Genomic DNA, 17,681 nt, shown 5'->3' with positions numbered 1-17,681 from the left:
GATCAACACCGCGCTGAGTAACAGTCCACAATAGGGAGTTTAGACATCCAAAAGGCTGACGCGTTTCGAGGACTTGCCTCTTCCTCAGAGCCAACTGATGTCAAATGAGAAGGCCGGGCTTGCAGTCTCCACTCTAATTCATCCCAAAGGTGTTCTATCATTCTATCGTGTTCTATTGGGTTGAGGTCAGGACTCTGTGCAGGCCAATCAAGTTCCTACACCCCAAAGTTGCTCATCCATGCCTTTATGGACCTTGCTTTGTGCACAGTCATGTTGGAACAGGAAGGGACCATCCACAAACTGTTCCCACAAAGTTGGGAGCATGAAATTGTCCAAAATGTCTTGGTATGTTGACGCCTTAAGAGTTTCCTTTGCTGGAACTAAGGAGCCAAGCCCAATCCCTGAAAAACAACCCCACACCATAATCCCACCTTCACCAAACTTTACATTTGGCATAATGCAGTCAGGCAAGTACCATTCTCCTGGCAACCGCCAAACAGACATGTCCATCGGCTTGCTAGATAGAGAAGTGTGATTTGCCACTGCTTGTCTCCACTGCTCTAGAGTTTAGTGGCAGCATGCATTGCACTTGGTGATGTAAGGGTTGGATGGAGCTGCTCAGCCATGGAAACCCATTCCATGAAGCTCTCTATGCACTGTTGTGCTAATTTGAAGGCCACATGAAGTTTGGAGGTCTTTATCTATTGACTCTGCAGACAGTTGGCGACTTTTGTGCACTGTGCGCTTCAGCATGTGCTGACCCCGCTCTGTCATTTTATGTGGCCTAACACTTTGTGGCTGATTTGCTGTTGTTCCCAGTTGCTTCCACTTTTCCACTGTTATAATATCACTAACAGCTGACCGTGGAATATTTAGTAGCAAGAGAATTTCACGGATGGAATTATTGCACAGGTGGCAACCTATCATGGTACCACGCTTGATTTCACTGAGCTCCTGAGAGCGACCTATTCTTTCACAAATGTTTGTAGAAGCAGTCTGCATGCCTAGGTGCTTGATTTTATACACCTGTGGCCATAGAGGTGATTGGAACATCTGAATCCAGTGATTTTGAAGGGTGTCCCAATACTTTTGGAAATATAGTGTATTTTCTGAAAGAAAAGGCTAGTTAGAATAAAATGGTGGTAGCTGCAATTTTTTATGCCACACGATATTTGCGCAGCTGTTTATCAAATGCAGGAAAAAATTCACTTTACACTTTCCCAACTTTTTACAGGCAAATGCTGCCGTCTCATCTCCACTTTAAACTGTCTCATTGCTATGCACTGACCTTCTGCAAAACTTATAATTAGTCAATATCTTTTTGTCTGTTTGTGGCAATTGATTCTCACCCTCTTTTTGCCTTTCTGTGATCAGAGAATCAATAATCTTTTATGACCCTTGCCTGTGTCTATGCCTGATCTGGCTTTGACACCCCCCCCCCCAACTCATTTGTTCCTTATCAGTTCCTAATTGGGGTGGAGAAAGATTGCTCATTTGATCATCTCCCTTTCAATGTAGACTGGCTTATGGGGAAGGTCACAGACGGGGTACATTCACAGACGGGACATTGTCCTGCATGAGTGCATTTTCTGCTGGAGTGAAAACAGCAGTTGAACACAGCAGTTTAACTGAGTGCATTTTCTGCTGGAGTGTAAACAGCAGTTGAACACAACAGTTTAACTAAAGCAGGATAACTAAAGCAGCAAGAAGATACAACAAAGAACTGCACTCTGGATGGACTGCAAGCAAAACACCCTGGGAAACATCTACAAGTTTGATTCCCACTCCATCTACCTTTTAATATGCCCCCTCTACTCCTCTTTTCATATTACTATCCTCTGTTCTCAAAATATCATTTCTTTACCCCTCTGCTACACCTCAAAGCTTGTACATATCACCCTCACTTCTACCATCTCCCTACTACTGCTCTCATCCCCTCTTGCTGATACTTTGTTCACTTGCTGACCCAAACACCAGAACAGGAAGGCATGTGCACTCATGTACATCTTACTCCCATCTTACTTTCCTCATCCTCCTCCTAACCTCTGAGGATATCTCCCCGAACCCGGGTCCTCCAATATCTCACCCTCACACTAGGCACCCTCCTTCCTCCAGTAATAGCCGCAATCCACTCATTTTCATCTCAATCCCCATGCTCCTAAGAACCACCCTCCCTTTTTCATGTGCACTCTGGAATGCCCACTCAGTCTGTAATAAGCTCACCTCTGTCCATGAGCTTTTTGTCTTCCACTCCCTTAACCCACTATCAATTACAAAAACCTGGCTTCAAGCAGCAGATTCTTCTTCTCCCGCAGCACTTTCCTATGGAGGCCTCCACTGGACTCACTCACCCAGACCCAGTGGTCAGAAAGAAGGTGGAGCTGGTTTGCTTCTATCCCCACTGAGCACCTTCCAAGTCCTCCCTACCCCTCCCTCTCTATACTTCTCTTCTTTTGAGACTCACTGCATTTGGCTATTTTCTCCCATTTCTCTGAGGATTGCAGTGATCTATTGGCCTCCTGGACAGGTGTCACGCTTTCTTGATGACTTCTCTGCTTCGCTAGCCTACGTTCTGTCCTCTGAAATACCCACTATCATTCTTGGAGATTTTAACATCCCCATTAATGTGAACAACCCAGCTACATCCCAACTCTTCAACCTAACCTCATCTTTTGCCCTTAACACAAAGGACACAGTCCTCCATTCATTCTGGTGGGAATACATTAGACCTTTGTACTCCCTACAACCTCACCAACACCCCCTTTCCTCTCTCTGATCACAATCTCATCACCTTTACAGTGTCCTCATCTTCAAACACCTGTCCTTCCAAGCAGCAAACAATTAGCCACAGAAACCTTCACAACTTTAACCCTTCTCTTTTCTACCCTCAACTGATCGCCTCTATGACAGAATCACTCACCTGTCCTGCCCTGACCTGGCTTCTGCTGTCTACAACAGCTTGCTTTCATCCACACTAGACTCACTTGCTCCTCTAACTACACAAAGTATCAGGCCCTGACCATTACAACCGTGGCAGACTGACAACACAAGGAAATCTTAAGAGACTTAGTTGTGCACTGGAGCTACTGTGGCATAAAACCAAATCCCAGTAAGCATTTACCCTATATAAATCTGCTTTTTTAACTTACAATTCCTCCATCCATGCTGCCAAACAAGCCTACTTTGTCACTGTTATTAATACCTTGTCATCCAATCACGATCGTCTCTTCTCTACTTTTAACTCTCTACTTTCTCCACCTCCACCCAGTGACTCACTCACTGCTTATGAGATTGCCAATCATTTCAAAAACAAGATTGAAGCAATCCGTAGGGGCATCTCTACTGCACAGACATCTATCCCACTTAGCATACCTTATACTAAACCTCCCTCAACACTTTCCTCTTTTGACCTTGCTACTACTGAAGAGGTCACTAAAGTTTTATCAGAAGCACATCTTACCACCTGCCCCTTGGATCCTGCCCTCTCACAACTACTACAGTCACCCTCTTCTTCTATCCTATGCTCCATCATTCACATTTTCAATCTCTCCCTCTCTACTGGCTCCTTCCCCTCCTCTCTGAAGCATGCACAGATCACTCCCTCCCGCCTTCACTGGACCCCACCAATCTAAACAACTTAAGACTCATCTCCCTGCTGCCATTTACCTCTAAAGTCTTAAAACATTTAGTCTACATTCGCCTGAGCTCCCACCTCACCGACAACAACCTTCTTGACCCTTTACAATCTGGCTTTCGCTCACTCCACTCCACTGAAACTGCCCTACTAAAACTCACTAATGATTTACTAACTGCTAAAACCAATGGTCATCACTCCGTACTCTTACTACTTGACCTCTCTGTGGCTTTTGATACTGTTGACAATCCCCTCCTCCTCAAAAAACGTCACTCTCTTGGCTTCTGAGACTCTGCTCTCTCCTGGCTCTCCTCCTACCTACCGCAGCGCTCCTTCAGCATTACCTATAACTCTGTATCCTCTTTTCCACTTCCTCTTTCTGTAGGGGTCCCTCAAGGTTCTGTTGGACTCCTTCTCTTCTCCATCTACACCTCCTCCCTTGGTCATTTGATAAACTACCATGGCTCGCTATGCTGATGACACACAAATCTATCTTTCTATTCCTCACCTCACCCCTTCAGTCTCCTCTCACATTACTAACCTACTAAGTGACATATCGGCATGGATGTCGCTTCACTTCCTCTAACTAAATCTTTCTAAAACTGAGCTCATACTATTCCCTCCAGCTTGTGCCGCCTCCCTTGACTTCTCCATCAAGATCAATAATACGACCATCAGTCCCTCCCCTCATGCCAGGGTACTAGGTGTAATCCTAGACTCCCATCTGTCCTTTCAGCCCCAAATCCAATAGCTGTCCAAATCTTGTAGACTTCACCTCTGCAACATCTCCAAGATACATCCATTCTTAACCTCTGAAACCACTAAGCAACTTATTCACTCCCTTGCTATCTCTCGCCTTGACTATTGTAACTTCCTCCTCATTGGCCTACGTAATCACAGGCTATCCCTTCTTCAGGCTATCATGAATGCTGCTGCCAGACTCATCCACCTTACCAACTGTTCCATATCTGCCATCCCTCTCTGCCAATCTCTCCACTGGCTTCCCATTGCCCAATGAATCAAATTCAAAACATTAGGAATAACATATAAAGCCATTTATAACTCTGCCCCAAATTCCATCACCAATCTTGTCTCCAAATATCACCCAAACAGTCCTCTCCGCTCTTCCCACAACCTCCTGCTCTCTAGCTCCGTTGTCTCCTCCTCCCATGCTCGTCTCCAGGACTTCTCCAGAGCTTGCCCCATTCTCTGGAAATCTCTACCCCAATCTATCCGTCTATCGCCTTCTTTGCCCACTTTTAGGCGATCTCTGAAAACCTATCTCTTCAGGGAAGCATATCCTGCCTTCAGCTAATAACCAAATCTTTTATTTCTCCTATCAGTTCATCCCCCACAGTTATTACCTTTTGTACCACTAGCCCCTCCCTCTTAGACTGTAAGCTCCAAGGAGCAGGGCCCTCCTAACCCTCTTGTATTGAACTGTATCGTTGCTGTATTGTCTCCCGTTATATTGTAAAATACAATATAATATAATCGGTGTAGAGATATTCACCCTGAGGTCATCACAGAGGACAAGGGGGCACTCTTTACGTCTGGAAGTAAAGAAATGTAATCTCCAAACACGGAAAGGTTTCTTCACAGTGAGAGCTGTGAAAATGTGGAATAGACTCCCTCAAGAGTTGGTTCTGGCCAGCAATGTGGATTGCTTTAAAAAAGGCCTGGATTCTTTCTTGGATACAGAAATAACTTGTCCTGCACTCTATGATCCAGAGTAAGGGTGGATGGATGGAAACAGAACTTGAAAAATTCGACCACCAATGCATAGAAGGTTGTGCAGCTCTAAACAAGGCTGGGGAAGCCCGACCAGTACTGCAAAGTGAAACAAAAAGAAAGCGCACCAACCTTGCTCATTACCTCAGTAAACTGTGATTTTATTAATTTAAGAATAACACTCACAAACAACAAAGTAAATCAAGCATATAAGTCCTCCAAGGAACTTTAGGAGTGTAGACCCAGTTCGAGTCACATCAGAGGGGTAGACTCTCAAAGTACGGCTTAAGCGTTTCGAAGGGGGTCCCTTCTTCATCAGAGCAAGGTTGGTGCGCTTTCTTTTTGTTTCACTTTTCTTTCTTGGATACACAGAATATAACTGTATACTATTATTTATAGGTAAATAACTGGATGGACTTTTTTCTTTTTTCAACCAGACTATCTAACTATATAATATATAGCTGTTGGTGCTATATAAATCCTGTATAATAATAAATCCTGTATAATAATAATAATAATAATAAAAAAAATCAACTGTGGGTGTAGGATTATAACTTTTTTCTTTTTTTAATGGTTGAACTGGATGGACTTTTGTCTTTTTTCAGCCAGACTAACTATCTAACTATATAATATATAGCTGTTGGTGCTATATAAATCCTGTATGATAATAATAATAAAAATCAACTGTTGGTGTAGGATTATAACTTTTTTTTTTTTTTTTAATGGTTGAACTGGATGGACTTTTGTCTTTTTCAGCCAGACCAGGGGCGGACTGACCTTTTGGAAACTCGGGCACCACCCGAGGGCCCGGGGTCAGTAGGGGGCCCCATGAGATGCCCCTGGTACATTTTTCATAGGCTTTTTGGAGTTTGGGCAAGGACACAGGGGCCCCATGATCCCCTATTGCCCGGGGGCCCCATGAGTTGTCAGTCTGCCCCTGACCTCAACACATACTGCCCTCTCTGCTTCTGCTTTCTCTTAAAATGTCTTAAATTGTTAATTTTTTACTGTTTTTCAGTGCCAATTCTGGGCATTTTGGAAGGTCTCCTGAGGTTATCTTAAAAAAAGGCTTCTAAATGCAAACGCTCATAAACGCGGGGCCCCATGAGTTGTCAGTCTGCCCCTGAGCCAGACTATGTAACTATATAATATTATAGGCGCTATATAAATCCTGTATAATAATAATAATAATCAACTGTGGGTATAGGATTATAACTTTTTTTTTTTTAATGGTTGAACTGGATGGATGGACATTTGTCCTTTTTCAGCCAGACTATGTAACTATATATATATATATATATATATATATATATATATATATATATATATATATATAATGTTGTTGGCTCTATATAAATCCTGTATAATAATAATAATAATAATCAACTGTGGGTATAGGATTATAACTTTTTTTTTTTTAATGGTTGAACTGGCTGGATGGACATTTGTCCTTTTTCAGCCAGACTATGTAACTATATACTAATATATATATATATATATAATGTTGTTGGCTCTATATAAATCCTGTATAATAATAATAAAAATGAAGAAGAGGAAATAGTTCTCCTTCTGTCTTGACATGGGGATCTCCTCTCTCCTGTCCTGACAGTGGTCAGATCTGGAGCCTGCACCACCCAGCGGTGGCCCGGCCTTGCAGGGAAGAGGCACGTCTACAGCGATGCTGGGGATGCCAGTTGTCATGTGACGATGGGCTGTGCAGCACACGAGGAAACTTTCAGCGTGTATTACTAATACATCTGAACACCGGGGCTCCTCCACTACTAGGACTGCCAGAGGATGAGCACACATCTGCTCCAGCCTGTTCGATCCTGGCAGCACGCGGGATCCCCATCTTCTCCTCTGTCCCTCTAATACCGCAGGAACTGTCACAATACAAGGAAGGGGGGGACACAAGAAGGATCATCTCTCGATCTGCAGGTTGTTGCGCTGAGTTTTTTTTGTTGTTGCTCAGATCTCCATTGATAGAAGAGATGAGAGGGACACATGAGGAGGAAGCCAACACCTAATGTGACTTTGATGAGTGTCCTGTTGAAATGGCTTTGAATGATTTGTTTGGCTGATTTTGTTAAAGTGTCAGAAGCAGCAAGTTCAGACAGGATCCAAGGATGCAGAGATCGGCTGCGAGGAATATGTTGCAGATGTCATCTCTACTGATGCTCAGCTTGGCAGCAGCGTTTTCCAGAGGTAAGGAGGAGACTCTCCTGTCTACTTACTTCTTTATCCCAATTAGCTGGCTCCTTCTTTAATGGACCCAACACAAAAAGGGGGGGGGGGGCACTTTGCAAAGTGCACAAGCTGGGCGATCACTTCCATGAAATACACCATTGCCTTTGGTAGGATGATCAATAAAATAGTTGTGATGGAGCCCCATTGTAGTATTGATTTGAGATCTGCAATCCAAGCCTCCTGTATGTTATATATCACAGATCTAGACACCACAGATGCAGCGATCACAAAGTAATTGACACCCCAATCCAGGAGCTGCTCATACTAGAGTTGCATTTTCTTGGACAACTTTGGCAGCATTGCCTTCTAGGTTTTGTATCATTCCTTCTATGCTCTTGCCTAGAAATACAAAGTGATTTGCTGCATAATCATGGCAGGGTGTGTGAGATGTTCTCTAATGGGGGGAAAGTGACAGCAGTGTGTTTATTACTGGATACAGCAGTGCTTTAGTGGCTGTCTTCAGCAGCCTGATGTTGGGAATCATTCAGACCGTGGTGCTAGACAACACAAGAAGAGCATGCAGTCCTGCATCCAGGCAAGGATGCAGAGGACTGGTGATCACAGTGCTGCTATGTGCTCTGCTGCTCTACATCACAGTGCTGCTTTTGTTTATTTGGGTGGCTGCAGTTCAGGTGTGCTGGCTCCATTCAGCTTCAATTTCCAGCTCCATTCATGTCCCTGCTGCCAGTACTGGAACGTCATCGCAGCCTGTGACACACAAGACTTGAACTAGGGAAAGAGGCTGACTTATTTATTCACATGGCATGTGGGTGAAAGTCTGCTAACCAGAGCATCAGGTCATCTCCCAGGGTGCAGCAAGGCAGTCAAAGGGTTATTGCGATAAAACAAAGTACATCTATATCAAACCTCTATGATTGTGATATAAATTGGCTTTAGATTTGTTTTATAACACTTAGGGGGGTCTATTTATAAATGTTTTCACATAACTCTCACCCAGGATTTGCACATTTTATAAATAGACTCCTTATGTTCTAAAATTATTATGGCTGCATGAATCGCATATGAATTAGGCTTCTTTCACACGGGCGGTTGTTCTGCTGCTTGGAAATGCATGTTTATTTTGTAACTCCAACACTCCTAGCACAGAGATCACTTGCGCTTGTACATTGCGTAAATCTGTGATTACATGCGTTTACATGCAGCTGTGTTTAGCTGCGCTAGTAACTTCTTGCCTTTTCTAAAATGTTATGGCTGCTTGAATCGCATATGAATTAGGCTTCATCACATATGATTTAGGTTTCTTTCACATGGGCGGTTGTTCTGCCACTTGTAAATGCATGTTTATTTTGAAGTTCCAACATTCCTGGCACAGATATCACTTGCGCTTGTACATTGCGTTTATCTGCAATTACGTGCGTTTACATTGCAGCTGTGTTTAGCTGCGCTAGTAACTTCTTGCCTTTTCTATAGCATCTATTTACTTTTTTTTTCTTTGCGATTGACTGCGTTTATGTACAGATAGCTGCGGTACACTGCTCCTGGACTCTGTCAACTTTATTTTTCCTAAATGCATAAAACTGTATGTTGTGAAAATGTTGCTAAACGCAGTGTGTGAACGGAGCCATAGGGATACATTGTCTGCATTTAGCTGCAGTAAATAAGTTCCTCTAACTGCAGCTAAAAACTGAAATCTAACCGCCCGTGTGAAAGGGGCCTTAGATTTGATTTGTAACACTTAGGGGGGGTCTATTTATAAATGTTTTCACATAACTCTCACCCAAGATTTGCACATTTTATAAATAGACTTCTTATGTTCTAAAATGTTATGGCTGCATAAATCGCATATGAATTAGGCTTCATCACATATGAATTGGGCTTCTTTCACAAAGGCGGTCGTTCTGCCACTTGTAATTGCAAGTGGTTTTATTTTTGAAACTCCAACACTCCTTGTACAGAGATCACTTGCACTTTTACATTGCATTTATCTGCGATTATGTGCGTTTACATGCAGCTGTGTTTAGCTGTGATAGTAACTTCTTGCCTTTTCTATGCTGCTATATACATAAATTTTTGTGGTACTGCAATGAACTGCCTTTATGTACAGATAACTGCGGTACACCGCTCCTGGAAGCAGTCAACTTTATTTCTCCTAACTGCATAAAACCGTATGTTAGGAAAATGTTGCTAAACGCAGTGTGTGTACGGAGCCCATAGGGATGCATTGTCTGCATTTAGCTGCGGTTAGAGGAACTTATTTACCGTAGCTAAATGCAGACAATGCATCCTTATGGCTCTGTTCACACACTGCGTTTAGCAACATTTTCATAACATACGGTGTGTGAGGCACCCTGTGAAAGGGGCCTTAGATTTGTTTTGTAACACTTAGGGGGGTCTATTTATAAATGTTTTCACATAACTCTCACCCAAGATTTGCACATTTTATAAATAGACTCCTTATGTTCTAAAATGTTATGGCTGCATGGATCTCATATGAATTAGGCTGAGCAAATTTGCAGGAGCCAATAGTAACTCAACAGAAAAAAGATCTCTTAATACATTGAGTTTGGTTGCTATGCAGCCATTGCACTTTTCTTTGATTTTACTTAACATCCGTGTTCTCAATGTTAAATGCTGAATGCAGATATAATCTTCTAGCTTTTTTCTAATTCTTTCCTGTACCAAGTACTGTACCTCTTAAAGTGTTACTAAACCCAGGACCCTGCATTCCCTATATCTGGTCTCCCACTGTACACAGAACATGGAATGTAATTAGTTTAGTAAATTTAAACTGCTAAATACCTTTTCTCAACAGCAGTTAAGGGCAGTCTTGTGACTTCTATCAGTGTCCAGCAGAGCACTGGTTAAAGCTTGTAGGAGGAGTTTTCTTTCTGCTCTATGAGGATGCAAAACCCCTGACCTCTGTCTGGACAGTGCTGATTGGCCCTGTGCTGATCACATGCACTCTCCCAAGAAAAAAAAAAACTTCTCTAGCAATACACACTAAACTGAGAATGTGCAGAATGGCTGCCTTATCAGGAGATAAGACATGGCATTTGAGCAAGAGGAGGAGCAGAGAAGACAGGATCAAACGGGCGTTTTACACAATGCAGAGGATTAACCCCTTAGGTTCCACAGTGAGTATAACCAGCATATTTTACTGCATATACAGACTGATTTTGCTGTTGTGGGTTTAGTAACACTTTAACCCATGTCAGCCTTTACACATCAGTTGGCTTCTATACCGTATTTTTTAAATAAAATGTCAAGTCCGCTCTGACTTGCTGTTAGTCAGTTGTAAAGAATAATTGTCACTATCAGAAGTTTGAACTTTGTGCTTTTGTACAGTTCCAGCTTATTTGATATATGGCAGGAAATCATCATTTTCAATATTCCATTTTTACATTTCTTGCTTCATTGTGCAGGCTCTTGATATATCTCCCATGCTCAGTGGGAATAATTCATATGTTGTTTCTTTATTATGCGGTAGCTGTAGACACCAAGGACTGTTGTGTCTTTGCAAACGTTCTCTAGACAAATGTAGGTTCCTGCAGACATCTTTAGATAAATCACCATGGCAATGTGCATAGGATTACAGTTTTCCCACTGGACGCATGGGCTACCTCAAAAGCCTGTACAGACAGAATGGGACAACATAGGGAGTGCAGACCTTTATTTAAAGTTGATTATCTCACTGCTCTCTCTGCCTTACAATTTGTCAGGATGATGGACTTGAGCACGGTGAATTTCTATCTAAAAGCTGCCAGCTGTAAGCAACGTGAACTGTATTTTAAAATATGCATATGTTTAAATTCCTTGTGAATAATAGAAAAATATACATTGTTAAAGTCAAGGTAGCTGCTGCTGGTGTTCAAAAATAATAAGTGGCAGATTGAAAAGGGGAAAAAGTACATCATGTGCATATTACTGCAGATTGTATTGTATGACTTACCAAAGGATCTTGATTTGTGAGTTTGATGACAAGTTGATTGATAGCAGCAATGTTTGTCACTTTTCTCTGCGTAATTAGTGTTTTACCAACTTGTTGCCTGTTTTTCAGTCATTCTAATATGTTTTGTGCTTAGATTGACTCTAAGATGGTTTTGGCAGCGTCTCAGTTTTGAGATAACGAATTGCACATGTTGCAGTGTTAAGTGTATCTACAACTTCTACAAGTAGATTTTTATTTTCATTGATGCTTTGAGATCAACCTTATCCAAGCTGCCATGCTGTAAGTGGTATATAATAAGAATTTTTGTGTGAGATGTCAGAAAATGTAGACATTACACAGCAATATGTTGTTCTTGACACAGTGCTGTCTAGCATCATCCATATCAATACCGATATCAGTTTTTTGTTCACTTAAAGATGGATCTTCTCTAAGTCTTTAGATTCTAGATGCCTGTTTATATCACAGTTATATGTCTGATCACAAACAATACACAGCATGAATTGTCAGTATTGGATTCAGGGGCGGACTGACCATTTGGAAATCGGGCACTGCCCGAGGGCCCGGGGTCAGTAGGGGGCCCCATGAGATGCCCCTGGTACCTTTTTCATAGGCTTTTTTGAGTTTCGGCAAAGGCACAGGGGCCCCATGATCCCCTATTGCCCGGGGGCCCCATGAGTTGTCAGTCCGCACCTGATTGGATTGACTATACAAAGGTATTCCTGCCTTCAGGAATGCAACAACAAGATCTATTGGCTGCATGTTATATACTTCAGTGGCATTGGCCATTATTCTCGTATTTAGTTCAGGCCAAAATGTCAACTCAAAAGCAATTCCAGACATGAACTTTCTGTACTATGCTTGACAGTGATAGTTATGTTAACTCCTAAGCAGGGGTAGACTGACCATTCGGAAACTCGGGCACTGCCCGAGGGCCCAGGGTCAGTAGCTGGCCCCATGAGATGCCCCTGGTACCTTTTTCATAGGCTTTTTTGAGTTTGGGCAAGGACACAGGGACCCCATGATCCCCTATTGCCTGTGGGCCCCATGAGTTGTCAGTCCGCCCCTGCTCCTAAGCTTTCCAACAAAATTACAATAGTAATGGCCAAGTTGAAAGGATGGAAATCTCAAGCAACAAATCTCAAATATGGCACCTTAGATAGGTAGGGCTTTTTTTCCTATACTGACAGAAACAATTGAGTACTGTCCGTGATAACTTTTTTATTTGCACTAACATGCAATTTTGAGGACGCGCTTTCGGGGTATGTCCCCTTCTTCAAGGTCCAGGCAGTAGTACTTCACAAAGTTTTAGCAGAATTTTAAAAGAAATGTTAATAGGGGGAGAAAAAAAAAAACACAAACAAATGTACACAGCAATGGTTATAAAACTAGGATTAGACTAGAGATAAAACAGAGTAAATTAAGGCCATTATCTTTTGTGTCAAATAGAAATATCATTCTTAGTTCAAACGTTTTCCTTTCCTGGATAGTTTTGAAATTTCCTTTAAGAACTAAAATATTGAGGTCTTCCATAGTGTGGACCGGTTGTGCGAAATGGTGTCCCACAGGTGTGCAGAGGTCATCTTCATTATGTTCCTTGATGGTATGTCTGTGCAAATTCATCCTTGTTCACAACTTCTGTCCTGTTTCGCCAACATAAGATTCTTTGCTGCATTTTCTGCACTGGATAAGGTACACAACATTACTGGAGGTGTTGCTGTATGATCCGGTGATATTGAAGATCCCTTTTGCATGTGTAACACTTTTTGATGGATTAATTTGGTTGCACAGTTTGCAGTGTTTTTTTATTGCAGGGTTTGCTTCCATTATTTGTGACATCATAAGCAGAAGCAAGTTTCCTACTGATTAGTTTATTTCTAAGGGTCGGGGGTTGTCTAAAAGCCAGTGTTGGGGGTTATATTAGTGGGGGTTGGAATATTTCTTTCAGAGTTCCATCCTTTGTTATGATGGGTTGTAAATCTTTGATATTTTTTCTTATTTCTTCTAGTGCTGGGTTGTATGTAGTTACTAGAGGTACACGGTTGTCTGTTTTTTTTTCTCTTTGCATTGGAGTAGAATTTCCTATACTGACCAGATTTCACCACTGGATTTTGTGGTGTAAGTATGTTGCTGAACCGTAATAAAAAGTTATTTATTGAAAAGGTGGAGAACATCTAAAAACCAAAGCTGTAAATATAGACGGGTCTATCAATGATCTACGCTACTGTATAGAACACAGAAACTGAAATTTAACCACTTGCGCTCCAGAGAATTTACCCTCCTTCCTGAGCAGGCCATTTTTTGTGATAAGACGCTGCGTTACTTTAACTGACAAATGTGCGGCCATGCAATGCTGTAAATAAAATTTATGTAATTTTCCCCCACAAATAGAGCTTTTTTTTGGTGGTATTTGATCACCTCTATGTTTTTTATTTTTTGTGCTATAAACAAAAAAGACCGACAATTGCGAAAAAAAAAACCCAATATTTTTGACTTTTTGCTATAAAACAAATTCAGTAAAAAACAAATTTCGTCATAAATTTAGGCCACAATGTATTCTCCTACATGTCTTTGCTAAAAAAAAATCCCACTACGTGAAAATACAAATGGCGGTATATATACTGGAATTTGTATTTTTTTTTATACTAGTAATAGCGACGATCAGCGGCTTATAGCAGGACTGCGGCGGGCATTCTGACACTGGGTGGGAACTGACTAACTGCTACTAACATCCCCAGTGACAATAAAACAGTGATCAGTGCTAATAAAAAGCAATGACACTGTACTAATGACACTGGGCAGGAAAGGGTTAACATTTAGGGCGATCAAAGGGCTAACTGTGTGTTGTTTTACTGTGTGTGCTGTGTGTGTTTTACTTTGGAGACATGCTGCTTTGTACCTCTCTGCTGTGCAGAGAAATACACAGCAGCATGTTCCTGCTGGCATGTTCCTATCAGTGTTACTCAGCGATCGCCGGGTGCCGGTGGGGAATCTCCGGCCAGGATCTGGTGACTGACATCTGTAGCCACCAATGGCGGCGCTGGTAGGGCAGCACACGCACACCCCCTGCTTGGAAGTGCAAATAACATATATATATGTGATTTTGCACAGCCCTGCAGCAGTACTTCTGCTATAGGGTGGTGGGGAAGCCGTTAAAGTGGTTGTAAACCTCAGACATGAAATATGAACAAAGCATATCCTTTTATAGTGTGTGCATGTCTCAACCCAGAGCACTAGGTGTCAATTGTGTCCATTGCCTCATTCCTCTTTTATCTGCATGAGGCACTTCTGACGAGTTTTCCTGACACCAAGTGAAAAAAAGGTGGCAGGGGTTAGCACAGCCTGTGAGTGAGAGCCCCAGCTCAGTTCCTCTGTGCTGTATGAAGGGGGGTGTGTCCGTTCTCTTCAATCGGCAATCAGAGATTTCCTCACTGATGTAACTTTAGCTCTCCACCCCCTGCTTTTCAGAGTTTAGAGATCCTGTTTAAATTCTGCACTTTGAATGGATGTGGGGGAAAGAGTGCTATAAATAAACAGGTACAACTTATGTAGGAGGATTTGTTTAATCCCTGTGCATCACCTAAGGCCAGCCACTTCACTAGGTATATGTAACGGTTTACAACCACCTTAACCGCCTCCTGCCCGCCATATAGTCCAATGACGGGCACAAGGCAGTTCTCTCGTTCTGGGAGGACGTCATATGACGTCCTCCCATTCTAACCGTGCATGCGCGGCTCCGGGAGCACGCAGCGCGGCGATTGGCGGTGCGCTGTGTCCCTCGGACACAGCGGATCACCGATCCATGGAAAGAGCCGAAGATGTCGGCTCGGTCATGTGATCAGTTGTGTCCAATCACAGCTGATCGCATGTAAATAAGGAAATGCCGGTTATCGGCATTTCTCTCCTCACGAGCTGTCACGCCGACAGATCGAGAAGAGAGGAGAGCCTGTAATCGGCATCCTTCAGAGGGGACATGTGCACTGATGATCAGGGCAATGATGATCAGTGTGCCCTGATGATCTGTGTAGCCCCAGCAGTGCCACCTGTCAGTGTCCATCAGTGCCAGCTCTCAGTGCTCATCCATGCCACCTGCCAGTGCCCATCAGTGCCACATCAATGCCACATATACAGTGCATACCAGTGCACATTAATGCCACATATCAGTGCCCATCTGAACTGCCATTCAGTGCCACCTATCAGTGCTGCCAATCAGTGCCACCTATTAGTGCTGCCTATCAGTGCCGCCTAACCGTGCCAGTCAGTGCCACTTAACTGTGCCAGTCAGTGCCGCCTATCAGTGCTAGTCAGTGCCACCTATCAGAGCCATATATGAATACTGCCTTTCAGTGCCCATCAGTGATGCCTGTCAATGCCCATCAGTGCCACCTACCAGTGCGTCCTCATCAGTGTCCATCAGTGCAGCCTATCGGTGCCCATCACTGCAGCTTCTTTAGCGCACATCAGTGAAGGAGAAAAATCACTTATTTACAAAATTTTATAACAAAAACTAAGAAAAAAAAGTTTTTTTAAAAAAAAAAATTTCAGTGGTTTTTGGTTTGTTTAAGAAAAAATAAAAAACCCAGAGGTGATTAAATACCACCAAAATAAAGCTCTATCTGTCTCAAAAGAAATTATAAAAATGTTATATGGGTACAGTGTTGTATGACCGTGCAATTGTCATTCAAAGTGCAACAGCGCTGAAAGCTGGAAATTGGCCTGGGCAGGAAGGGGGTATAAGTGCCCTGTAGGCTAGTGGTTAAGGTGCTTGATGCTTGTTAGACTGGCTTTACATGAAGATAACATTGGCACTGTTGGCTTCCTAATGATAACACGGACACTGATTCACTTCATATAAAGGGCCAAGAACCCTGGACTGATAAGGTACAGATTTCTAAGCAGCATGACATACTGTGTAAGTAACCTATGTGCCCCAGCTACTGAAAAGTGTTTTTCTTTTTTTTTTAGATAGGTGTGAAGAGACAAAAGTCTTTGCAGCATAGAACATAGAACATTTTAATTGATTTTGGGTAAAGTCAGGCTGATATAAAATGACCAAGTTCAATAAGTACTTGATTGAGCAGCTTGATTTAAGTTAACATTACCCGCAAGGCTTCTGCTTTTTATTTTTATCTTTGAGCTTACAAGGTGCAACTGGGCTTTTGTCAGGTTGTAGGTTTCTAGGTATCTGTAGAAATTACATGGTCATCACCCAATCACGATGAAATCTTTTACTGGTGTGATATGAGTAAAGTAAACTCTGATTAATTGTGACACTGCAATATTCACTGTGTTTTGCCCTTTTCATTTTTTATCAAGAACTGTATAACAGCTAATGATGAACTGCAACATTATGTTGTTAATTATGTCATATGTTTTGTCATATTATTGTTACATTAGCTTATGTAAGTCCAAAGGGCTAGTAAAAGCAATACCGTCTAAAGATTACGGAAATGTCAACTAATTGGCAGATGTAGGGACGCCTTTATAGTTTAGCCTTTAAAGGAGATCAATAGCTTAGTCATATAGCTTGGACCATTTGGGAATATAGAACACATTCCCCTTGTAAAGGGAACGTGTTGTATTCAGGGTGTCTGGCTGGGCCACCAGCCCAGCCTTTAGGAGCAGTAAAATAATATATATATTGGTAATTTTGTACATAATTCTATAACAAATATACCCATTTGTTGTCAGTTTATGGTTGACTTTATATATTGTATGTATATAGACATATACAGATGTACATACAATACTTTGTAAGTTTATGATGCTCACGGTGGGTTTTCTCAAGAAATCCTTCTTGAGCCCTTGTTTGTAGAAGAGAAATTTCTTGTATATTTTTCACTGTCTGGATTCAGTGCTTAAGACAGACCATCACTATGCCTCCCAATTATCTAATATGGTGTAGAGAGACCAGTTACACATTCCATTAATAATTGATATGCATAACAGGAATGGTCAAACACAAAAAATGCTATTTTTACCCCTTTCAACCTTTACACTGGCTTTTCAACATAAAAAGTACAATAATTTAGAGGTTGGATGAAAGGTTTGGGTAGTAAATTAGTATATAACTTTTGGTTTTAAATGATCTTTTTGTAAGATATCTATATGATACTTTTTTAAGTTGTCATTACATTAGACCAAAAAGGACAACTGAGGAGG

The 17,681-nt window shown here is 42.0% G+C and overlaps 1 protein-coding gene across 1 annotated transcript in view; it reads left to right on the top strand.

Annotated features, from left to right (window-relative positions):
* The first annotated feature begins 7,073 nt into the window (after positions 1 to 7,073).
* Positions 7,074 to 17,681, top strand: part of LOC149445552 (transmembrane protein 132D-like) — a 1,204,219-nt gene continuing 1,193,611 nt past the window's right edge. Inside the window, exon 1 of the mRNA XM_089653723.1 lies at positions 7,074 to 7,570. Within this exon, the coding sequence (XP_089509849.1) occupies positions 7,492 to 7,570 (79 nt within the window). The 5' untranslated portion in view covers positions 7,074 to 7,491. The remainder of the gene's footprint in view (positions 7,571 to 17,681) is intronic.

The sequence above is a fragment of the Staurois parvus genome, unplaced genomic scaffold, assembly GCF_062004578.1.
Source record: "Staurois parvus isolate SC_StPar_1 unplaced genomic scaffold, SC_StPar_1.0 ptg000719l, whole genome shotgun sequence".
Taxonomy (NCBI): Eukaryota; Metazoa; Chordata; class Amphibia; order Anura; family Ranidae; genus Staurois; species Staurois parvus.
The sequence above is the reverse complement of the archived record's forward strand: the minus strand, read 5'-3'. Positions and strand labels throughout refer to the sequence as shown.